Source organism: Buceros rhinoceros, unplaced genomic scaffold (genome assembly GCF_000710305.1).
Source record: "Buceros rhinoceros silvestris isolate BGI_N320 unplaced genomic scaffold, ASM71030v1 scaffold11331, whole genome shotgun sequence".
Taxonomy (NCBI): domain Eukaryota; kingdom Metazoa; phylum Chordata; class Aves; order Bucerotiformes; family Bucerotidae; genus Buceros; species Buceros rhinoceros.
Genome location: NW_010394868.1, coordinates 18,914 through 30,787, shown reverse-complemented (window position 1 = coordinate 30,787; position 11,874 = coordinate 18,914). Strand labels below are relative to the sequence as shown.

Genomic DNA, 11,874 nt, shown 5'->3' with positions numbered 1-11,874 from the left:
CCTGCTGAAAGTTGCTTGCAGTACAAGTGGCGTGGTAGGTAACCGTATCCTTTGTGGTTCTACCTACAGCCTGATGTCATAGCTGTAAGTGAAGCAGTCTGGCTGCTATTTGCTTTACCAGTGTTTGGCACTTCTTAAAATTGATGGGTGCGATTGACTGAACTCTGGCTTACTGGTGTAATCTGCATTGCCCCAAAAGATAGATACTTTGGTGGTATACTGCACTCAGAGATCAGGGCATCCACTGAGCTTTGTGATCTCACACCTTTCTTTCCATACAAATGATTGTGTTTGAAGGAATTACACTTTCTGCAGCCTTAGAGAAAAGTGAGAGAGTGGGTGTTGGGCAGCCTGAAAAGTGCTGATATTGTATGTTAGCATTTATGGTGCTTTTCAGATGTGATGAAGAGAGTCGTAATCTGGAGTCCAAAAACTGCATGTTTGAGACTTCCAAAATGCTAACTTATAACAATTCAGGCTTTTCTCGTTGTAAAAATTGTCTTTGATTATACACAATGAGTAAAAAATTTGAATGTCTAGAATGGTAAAAATATTTTTCAAGCATTCTTAAAACTTAAAAATTAATTGCTTCAGCTCCCCGAAATTAAGACGAAATATTTTCATGAGCATTGGACTGGTCAAACAAGATACTGTCAAGTGGGTAAGTTCTTGGAATGGCTTTTTTTAGAGCAACTAGGTGAAAAGATCCTGGAATTTTTACAGAGTAATACGAAAGTATAGTTTCAGGGAGAAAGTTTGATTGAACTGTTAAATATCATGGCATTTACTGAATGTCTTCACATAGAGAAAATCATACGTGTACATTTGTATTGCAACATTGAAATTTGATACTGGATCTTATTTTTAAGAAGGAGATGGGGATTACCTTCAAGAGAAAAAAATTGAATTAGAAATTAGAAAATTAGAACTCGGAAAAAAACCCCACACCTTAGCTATAATTATTAGAGGTAGAGGTAAAATTAGGATGCTTTTGTTTCTACTACCAAGAAGATAGCAGGAACCCACTTGCTTGTGCCGAGGCTTACTTGTCGCTGTCTTTCAACATCTGGATATTGTGATCTCTTGGAGGAAATGCTCTATTCACACCTAGCAGGAGGTCTGTCAAGAAGCCAAAAAGGCAAAAATAGGCAGAAGAGGGTAGAAGTAGCAGCTTCCCATCACTTCCTTTGCTACTGCTGCTGTCTTCCAAGCTGTTCTGGTGCAGTCTAGATCAAGTCAAATAACGAATTCCCAAACTTCACTGGTTGTAAGCTTTATAGTGCCAGGTCAGGCATTATGGCTGCAGAGGACTAACACTTGTAAAAATATGCATATAAACACAGATTTAAATAAAAAAAAAAAAACTTCTTGGGAACTGCTGAATAGAAACAATGTCCTATATCCAGGACTTCGCTATTGGCTTTCCCAGAAACGCCCAGCAATTTTTGTTGAGGGCAGCTGTGATCTTTGAACAGTGAGTCTTCTGGAAGGCTGGTGCATAATTCAGCAGGGAGATGAGTGGTGCTATACCAGTGAAATCTTTACTCTAATACTCTTCTGCACAACAATTGCAATGCAGAACTTTTTAGTCCAACTAGCAGGATGCATATCCCAGAGTACTCTTCTGAGTGAGGAAGAGTAGTAACAGTGAGCTTGCATTCAGTGTCCTTGTTGCTGACACTAATTCTTGCCTGGTCTGGCTCAGTCTAAAAAGATTACTCTCCACAAAATTTTGTTCCCGGGAGCTGTGCTGAATTTATGTGAAAAATACATCATCACGTCACTTCACAAGGAAGTGTGAAAGGAGCTAATGGAATTAGAAGTAAAAATTATGGCAGAGGGAGGCCAAAACTATGGTAAAGGGATGGCAAAGGGGGGTACAAGATGAACAAGAACAGGAACTTCTGTTTTCTCAGAATTTCACTTAAGTGAAATGAGTATGTTGTGTTACGTACAGCCCATTCTGCATAAGGATCTCCAGGGTCTTTACAGTAACTGATTACGGACCTGGGTCAACATTGTGAGACTATTTCAGTATGCAAACTGGAAAACAATGCCATTTGTCTGACTTTTCATGGCTGGTCCCACAGTTTGGAGGAGAGCCTCAGTCCCCTGACATTTTGAACCATAAACATCGTTTTATCTTTTCAGTGCAGGCTTTTGCTGCATATTCATTACCCTGATTTCTGCCTTAATGTTCATTCTTGCTTTTGCTAGTGACATATATTGGGCAAATCATTTCATCAGTCCATTCATGTTAGTTCCTAGATTTTTTTTCTCTGATAGCTGTGGAGTCATTCCAGAGCTGTCAATGTGTGGAGGAAGATTTTAATTACTCAGTCCGGTAGGCGTTCTTTTGCCTGGTGTATCTCCATCTCTAAGATCATCTCTCTCTCATTCCAGATGATTTCCTCAGCATCTCTGACTGTGTCATCTGCCAACATGTAACTCATTTAGGCAGTTCACTTGGGTTCTGTTACAATTTATGTAATTATTCTGCTCTTGTGGGATCTAATTGATTTTTGTGTGCTGGAAAACTTTTTTCTTATATGCATTTTTTTAATCATGTCATTCATGCAGTTAATGTAGCTAATACTGCTTCAGGTGTTCATTCTTGCCATAAACTTGATCTTCTATAAAGTACTCATAATGACACAGAAGTACTTGTTACTTATTTTTTGTTATTTTTGTTTTAATCTGTATTATTCTTGCTTTTTACTATTTTCTGATTGAAAATATTTTGAAAATATAATCAATAACTATTGAACATGTCTTTCTAAATAATTGTTTCAAATTAAAGGCTGTGATTTCTGACTGGCAAGACAGAAACAGAATACCTACTTAACATGGTTCATTTACCAGTTTTAAAGAATTACAGGCAATATTACACATTTTTAAATACTGTAAGAAAGATGTACTTTTCTGCTTTACCAGCCATAAATCTATGATTTTGTACACTGTCCTAGAAAAAATTCTTTGTTTTTTCTTGGTTTTGTTGGTGTAATATTACACCAAATTTTACATGGGTTTCCTCCCCAAAATTTTGCTTATAGACTTTCAGTTATTTCTTTTCCTGTTACGAAAGGCAGTTTCACAACATCCACCAAACCACTGTATTGTTCTTCATGGGAAGCTAACAAGGTGGTTTGGTTTTTTTTATTTGGCTTTGGGGTTTTTTTTTTTGATGAAAAAGAAAGGTCAAGATTCTTGAGATGTGGTGATGAGAGTTTTCTCCATAGGAACCCCCTCTCTAGCCCAGCTGATCAAAGGTGATCAGCTCTGTCTTACTTTAAAATCTTACCTCTTTTGCACAGTTATCCAGTACTAATTCTTACTCCAGAAAGAAGAGCTAGAAAGAAAAAAGAGGGGACAAAGACCAAAAAGAAAAAAAAAAGAGGGCGGGGGGTGCTGGAAGGAGGAAAGAAAAATAAAATAAAATAAGGACAACTCAAACTTGCTTAACTTAGGAGAGACCAACACCAGAATGTTTTCAGCTAAACTTAGCACAAGTTCTGAATTTTAAATTTGGCATTCACATACTGAGGTGTTGGGTGTGTCAGAAATGAGAGAGGCAGAAAGACCTTCCTGGAAATGATGCATGGGAGAACTCAGACTCCATCTTATGTTTGGATCCATTAGACCCTTTTTTTGAATTAGTTACACTATTCACTGACTGTAAAAAAAAAAGTGCTTAAATAAATGGCAGATTATTTACTTTATTTAGGTAACTTCTAAGAATATTGCTAAACTCAAATGTACCACTTTATCTACTACCTGCCTCTAAAGGCAAACTTAATAAAAATACAAGATACACAAAAAGATTGCAAGCATGTCAGCAAATGTGAATCCTGTTGCTAAATCTGATTGCTTGATATCCTCATTTCACACTGACTTTATGAAAACATCGAAACTGCTTAAATGCTGGAACTGATGAACCTATACATAAAAGATTAGGAATGCTCTGCTAATAATTTCCAGTAGAAACCCATCACCGAGTTTCCTTATGAGCACATTGCTCTCCACTTCGAATGCTACTTAGACTTGTAAAAACCTTTTATTGACTAAACCATTTATTCTTGAAAATAAATTGTCCAAGTTGGTTCTGTTAGTATTGTCACCGATGGGGTTTTTCATTGTGGATTGTATCAGCCTCTGCAGTGATTGCCTGTTGTCTTGGCAGAAAGATGCATTTTGACCATTACTGTCTGCCAGTGACAATTTTTCCCTTAATTTAGGAATTCCTACTTCTTATGAAGGCCAGCTGGAAGCAGCTAATGCGTTACAGCACCTTCCTCAGCTGTTGGCCTTGGGAATATGTATTCTCTCCAGAATATGTATCTTTGGCAGGGAACAGAAAGAAGGAATCCTGGGTAACGGGTGTGCACGCCAAATGTAAGGATTGTTAGATATAACGCCTAGGTTTCTGTCCTTGAAATGATGTCTAAAAGAAGTTCAAAAGTAAGTCAAAATTCAAACAGGGTGGGTAGATTTTATTTGAAAGAAAGAAAAACTTTCCAAAAAAATAGCTGTTAACTATATTTATCCAGGAATGTTTTGTAATAAGAGAGATGTTTTACATGTCTTGCTGCTTGAACAGTTTTACAGTACCTTTAGGACTGTGTCCAAAATGCACAGATTAACAGCCACATAAAAAAACCCTCTGGCTGCATATTAGAACATTTTAGTCTAAACCTACAAACATGGTTGTCCTACGGGAATTTTGGCTAATCAGCTACATGGCCTTAAAGTATAGGTCATCTGAACAGTCAGAAATAAAATGTAATTAACCACCACAAAAACACAGTATGTGCAAGAATGGCATTTGGGAGGTGGAGGGAGTGGGAAGAAGAGCTATAGAAAAGTGTTCTTCATTCACTAGTAATAAAAGCTGTTGAAATTGTTGATGCAAGCTGCCACAAACTGGTTTAGAGTGGACATTTTATATACACACCATTTATCTTTATATATATTTATATATAAAATAATGGAAAATACAAGCAGTTTGGACAGACTGCCTTCTGGTTGAATTCACTGTTTAAAAAAAAAGAAGTGAAAGTATTTTTTGTTTCCTGTAAATTGAAAGGTTTGTTACATGGGAACTCTAGAAGTACACAGAAGCTATGCAGCTTTAGATACATACCACAAGTGCTACCTGAAATGTGACAGCTGCACATCCAGTTAGAGGTACTTGCCTCAGGTTGAATATTTTCAGTGACAGAAATCCAGAAGTGAGGCAAGCTTAGGAGACAGTTTTGGAAGAGTCTGTTCCAGCTAGAATGTAGACTTGCATATGCAGTAGAATGAGTGTCGAAGTGAGAGTCAGTGCTGTTGCTCTGAGCTGCATCTAGCTGGTTTGCAGAAGATGAGATTTCCCCTAGTGGAACCCAACCACGTCCTTACTTCTGCAGAGTGCAAAAGAAAAATATTATGGATACCTTTTATCCTCCAATATACAGTGGCTGCTTTCAGTTATAACAGCAGCTGGCTGGTGTGTATGGAGCACAAATTCAGGTTTAAGACCCCTTCATAGAGAGAAACACAGATCTCACGGTCTGCGTAGCTGAAGTGTGTTTTCCCTCTGTAACAGTATTTCATACTACTTCAAATGTGAGACAATATAGATATGGAAAAACAATACTATTTTTTCTGGCTTCCAGTCAGTAGAATTCTTAATTCTGAAGATGATGATGATGATGATGATGATGATGATGATGATGATGATGATGATGATGATGATGATGATGACGTGTGAACAGAAAGGAGCACAGCTTGACTGTTAGGTCCCTGGTTGATTTTAAAACACAAGTGGTTTGGAAAAACCTCTCTACTTGTAAACTTCTCAGGCTAGCTTTGAAAGATTTCGATTGCAAATCAGTGCAGTAGCCCTGCCTATTCACAGTTTTCCCAAATGTCTTAAAATATTTAATAAAACTTCTTAGTTTTATAAAATAGGAATAAATACAAAGTTAAAAATTAGTACATTTCTGTGAAAAGAAGATGAAAGAGAAGGCAAATTTATTTATTTCCTGTTTTGCCACATATTTTCTATCTGAAATGAGACTTTTTTTTTACCATCTTTTAGTGTCAGTTCCTTCCTCTGAAACTGGGATGTTAATAAGTAGGTCATGCAAAACTAAAATTGTTTGCAAGTTGTATACATCTTTGGACAAAAAACTACATTGTAATGCTTTATAATGGTCTTTGAAATATCTCACAAAGGCCAGTGGCAGCTCAGTCATTAAAGGGATGTTAATTCACCAATTAAGATTTTAATGCCAAATTCCTGCCAAATTCTGCACAGAAACTCAGGGCCTAAACCCTGATTGGCAGAGACAGAGGTCTGTCTGCTTGTTGCGTGTTGTCTCAGTTGCAGTCACCAGAAGCTCCCAGGCCAGGGCTCATTGGATAGAAGATACGATTGCTGCCAGAGTGCTTTCCTCAAAGGCGCCTGTACACAGGAATTGTTGTGCATTACCAATTAGCAGATAAACCACTGGAGCCCATTTTGTCAGCAGAAGTCTAGTGTTTTCAAAAAACATTCTCTCCTACAGTACCCCAGGTGGCTAGGTGTCACCTAATCATTTTAGGATAACCAAAAGTTAAGGCAGATACATTGTTTTTAGGAGATCTTACGTACCAGATCCACCTGCTGTCCTGTCCTCCTTCCCTGTAGCTGATAAACAAAGATACGTACATACTACAAGCTCACACATTTGGCTAACTCCAATATTAACTTTGAGTAATAAACATGCAAGTGTTTTACTGAAGGGTAAAAAGTACATTACTGTGTGCAGAATTACTCTAAACTAAGATCATTGTGATAATCTTGAAATATTATCCGTATATTATTTATCATACTATTTTAATCTTCTTGTGTTTGGGATTTTTTTGTGTTACTGGTTGTTTTGGTTGTTTGGGGTTTTTTTAGATTTTGCTATTCCATTGTCTCACTTGCTATTCCATTAAAATATTCCCAAGAGAAATCTCTCTGAAATTATGGAGAGATGAATCCAAGAAGTGACTGGAATTTTGGTATGTGTATGTGTGATCATACATGCTTACATGTGCATAATGTTGGCCATTATAGGAAGTCAGATTATTTTTAGCTGCACAGGGAAAAGGAAGAGAATTCAGCAAAAGGAATGCTGTCAAGAAGCCTTTTCTCATGCCATTTAAAAGCAGTATACCAAATTCAGAGTTGATGACAGACTTGCACTTTGAAAAAACTTCAGTACTAGCTGTATTCCCTCCTGTAAACAGCATATTTGTTCATATATTTAGACATCATTGCTACGTATTCATAATTGAGTATCTTAGCATGCTTTGGTTCATGCAGGCTGTATCCTATTCACTTTGCAAGAAATTACAGTTCTTTATTGACTTTATGGAGTTACTCTTGATACACATTATTGAGAACAGAAAAAAAGTCACGTCCACTTGCTGCCTCTTTCAAAGTGTTGGATTTTCTGTGGTTACAAGTTGAAATGTGCTTTGCACCTTGTTCAGTCTCTTGTGAAAATACCCTTCAAGTGTGAATCCTATTCTCTTGTACCTCTGGAGTCTCATGAGTTCAAAAGACGTGAGTCTCACTTCTCTTGATTTACATACATGGGTGCAGGCCCTCTATTTCCCATTTGACATGTAAATCTTTCCTCCAAATAACAGCGTTTAAGATGTCATTCAAACACAGATAACAAAACTAAAGGGTAAAAACTCCTTTAGTGTTTCCTACACTGAAAATCTATTATTTCTTTGCAGAAAACTGTACTTCTCTGACTCCACTGTGAGACAGGGTGGTTATAGCATCCTCTCCTTGTCTTTCTCATTTCAGATTTTTTCAGTTGCTTCTTGAAGCCTCCCAAGGAGGTGTAATCATCTGAATATTTGTGCAATTAAAAACTTTTAGAATAAAAATATTTTCAGGATTGTGTGGATAGTAGTGGCATACATTTTCAGCCAGTGCTCTGTCATTCTTTGCAAGAAATTGGTTAATATTTGAAGACATCCTCTGTAGTAAATTTCTCTAAATCTTAATGAAATCTCTGGGTATTTGAGTCAAAATCATTAAAAGATAGGAACAAATTGTAATTTTTTTTAAATTAATTTTTAGTTAAAGCGATAAAACATATGTCATGGACATAAAAGCAATTCAAGTCCTCTGAAATTTTGTGCATAAAATGTCAGTGAAGGGCAAAGCAAGTATTTTGTTGGTTTTGGAATAGGTTCTGCATGCATCTGTACAGTACTGCACAAATTTTCATTCTAATAATAATAATGTTATTGTGATACAATTAGAACATTACAGTGCTCAGCTGTTTATTTTCTTACCCCTTTCTTTGTGGCAACAAGATGGGAAGGTTGATTAAAGGCCAGGCAGCATGTCTCACATTGTGCGTTTCATTTGTGGGACACACATGAGAACATGGAGAAGTGACGCAAAGACAGGAGGCATACACTCTGCTCAGTAGGAAGAGCACTTTTGCACTGGCCAGAGTAATGGCCTAATTAAAAATGTTTCTCTCTGTCAGTGTCTGTGAGCATTTTCTTTTTTTCCATCACTTTCACCTCTAATAAGAATAAATTAGGATGCAGATAAAGGAGGACAGCCCCTGCTCCTTTTAGGCACGTTGCTGCGTTTTTGTTTCGTCATAGACTCTAAAAATGGACCTTGAAAGCAACAGGATGCTAGAATCAATCTTTCGATAAATCCTGTCAATTTATTTGTGCTTTTTAAATTCATTTTCATTTAGCTAATGGAGTGGAAGGCAGAAATCTTGGAACACTGGCAAGTGAAGGAGCGGCACTGACTTCACCTGGACCAGCATTTCACCGTGATGTTTATAGGCAAAAGTACCTTTCCAGTGAATGTGTGTCTTCTGTGTATTCCAGTGCTCCGTCACCTGTGGCAAAGGGATGCAGTCCCGAGTCATCCAGTGCATGCACAAGATCACAGGAAGGCATGGAAATGAATGTTTTTCCTCAGAAAAACCTGCAGCCTACAGACCCTGTCAACTCCACCCCTGCAATGAGAAGATTAATGTTAACACAATAACATCACCCAGGTTAGGTAAGCAGTCAAAAAGGTATATTCCCACTGAAAATCTCTGTTTTGATCTTTCTCTCCATAGAGCAATGATGATCCCAGTTTAAAAACAGAGGGCTAGGACTCAGGAGATGTAGATTCTATGCAGAGACTCATCTCTCTGCCTCAGTTTTCCAGAGACTGTACTGCAGAATGGTGAAAGGTTTTGTTATCCGGGGAAGGACCATATTACGGGGATGTATCATATAATGAACATAAAACATCCTAGATGAAAATAAGTTTATATTAGAGACATTATAAACGTATTATATATGTTTTTATATGTTTGTCCTCTCAATTTTATCAAACGTTTCTATTGTAAGAAAAGAACTTGTTTTCGCTTCAGAAGCTCTGCAAACCATATTCTTGTGATATCTGTGAGACCAAGGAGGACCTTATTTGTTCCTCAAATACAAATAGCTCTTTCCACTTGTCTGTAGTTCAAATATCTACAAAAGTCAGTGACGGAGATTTCTCTTTGCAAGTTTGAACCCAGACACTTCCACGTACTAGTCATTGTTTCAGGTTGCTGAATGAGGTGGCAGTTGTTGCTTATGGCCCTCTCTGCTGTTTCACAGTTGTGAGGTTGCCTTTGTATCTTTCTTTGTTCAACTGATCTCTCAGAAGCAAGAGGCCATTGTTCCATCACTGACACTCACGCTGGTGAGGTATAAGCAGCTTTATGTCACAGAGTACAGTCCATCACAGTGTCAGATTCATTCAAATTTGTCTTAATATGAAGTGCACAAAAAAAAAAGATGAGGCTATGTTGTCCTTTTGGAATGAGTTATGTAGCACTGATATTAGTAACATACAAGTCAACCTCACTGAGCAGGAGTCAGAATCCAATCCAGTAGAAATATTAATATCTCCAAAATACATAAGGCAATACTTCTCTTGAATATATTCATCGTTTTGGCCTCCATTCCTATTATGCAGTATAGATCCTCTGGATTTGGGCGTAAGGCTAGTAGATTGCACCGTCTCTACGCTTTTAGAAATGTGCTGCTTGTCTTTCTGCTCTACTAAAAAGAAGAGAGTAACTCAAATCTTCTGAGACTGACTTTTTTTTCCAGATCAGTTTATGATGATTTTTGGATTATGTCTGTTTCTTGTGCCCTATTTTTCTCTGTTTTCCCATATTAATTCCATGTATGTTCTACAGCTTGAATAATTGAATGTGCACAGATCCAAATTTGGTAGCAGGGTCATTCTGTGGTAAGCACTGTAAGAGGCTTTTGTAAGCGAAACAGGTGGATGGATTAACAGATGGCTTTGCAAGAAAAAAGACAACACACACTAGTATATGCCTGTTTTGTATAACAGGAGTACAGCAGAAGTCAAGTTTCTGCATCTGAATGTTTATGTCTGCTAGAGAGGTAGACTGCTAGAGTGGGAGAGTAAACTGAACAGTGGCTTTTCAGGCTAGTGTGATGTCCTTGTCATTTCAGAAGGTTTCAGAGAAAGAATTTGGTAGTCAGAGATTCTCAGTTAGAAAGCAGCAATCTGAATAATGGGTGAAGATAGACATAAAAAACTTGAAGGTAAGGATTAATAACCTGACTTTGACATGGAGAAGACCATTGGAGTAATTAAAAAGAGGGTGAGGCAATCAGGCCAATGTATTGAAGACAGCTGAGGAAAAAAATACCCTAAAAAACAAAAAAACCCCACAACATTTTCAGAGTAATTGGAGAGAATAGGAGAGAGGAAGATCAGGAAGGTAAGAAATGCACCGTGTGTGTGCTTTTGAGAAGCCCGAAGTGTGATAATTAGGCCTGGACAAGTATATTTGCTAACATATAAACTGTCATTGATTCCTTACTCTTAACTGTCATTTCACTAAAGAAAACGGGTTTGCATTCGCAAGGTACTATGGGATTTGCTAACTTCATACCTTACAAGAGTGCCTCACAGTGCAGCATCTGTAGCATTCAAGCTAGCAAGACAATGTATTTCTGTTCTTTTGGGACAAAAAAAAGACAAAACTTAAGAACCAGTAGATTATTTCTCTAACAAAGAAGAAATATGTAAAACATGATGTAGTTTTGTTCAGTTTCCATTCATATGTTCATATTCACATGGCCTTGACAACATTTGTTGAGAACACAGTCTTGATTTCCTGAGCAAAATCTGTTCAGAAAACCAACAGCAGTCTCCACGCTTCAATTCCTACTTCTTCATTTCTGCCTCTGATTAAAAAAAATCCCCTTATAGAAGCATAGAATCACTTTGGTTGGAAGAGACCTTCAAGATCATCAAGTCCAACCATTAACGTAGCACTGCCAAGTAGCCACTAAACCATGTCCCTCAGCACCACATCTACACATCTTTTAAATACTTCCGACAGTGGTGACTCCACCACTTCCCTGGGCAGCCTGTTCCAGTGCTTGATAACCCTTTCAGTGAAGAAACCTTTTCAATATCCTCTCCTGGTGCAACTTTAGGCTGTTTCCTCTTGTCCTGTCGCTTGTTACTTGGGAGAACAGACCAACCCCCACCTTGCTCAACCTTCTTCCGTGTAGTTGTAGAAAGCGATAAGGTCTCCCCTCAGTCTCTTTTTCTCCAGGCTAAACAATGCCATTATACTCAGCTGATCGTAACACACGTGGTTTAGACCCCTTACCAGCTTCATTGCCCTCCTCTGGACACACTCCAGCACCATAATGTCTTGCTTGTAGTGAGGGGCCCAAAACTGGACACAGTATTCAAGGTGTGGCCTCACCAGTGCCGAGTACAGGGGGACAATCACTTCCCTACCCCTGCTGGCCACACTAGTGCTGATACAAGGC

At 38.0% G+C, this 11,874-nt stretch overlaps 1 protein-coding gene across 1 annotated transcript in view; it reads left to right on the top strand.

Annotated features, from left to right (window-relative positions):
• The window catches only part of ADAMTS19 (ADAM metallopeptidase with thrombospondin type 1 motif, 19), a 54,035-nt gene that overhangs the window by 41,109 nt on the left and 1,052 nt on the right, over positions 1-11,874 (top strand). Inside the window, exon 14 of the mRNA XM_010145359.1 lies at positions 8,890-9,067. Within this exon, the coding sequence (XP_010143661.1) occupies positions 8,890-9,067 (178 nt within the window). The remainder of the gene's footprint in view (positions 1-8,889; positions 9,068-11,874) is intronic.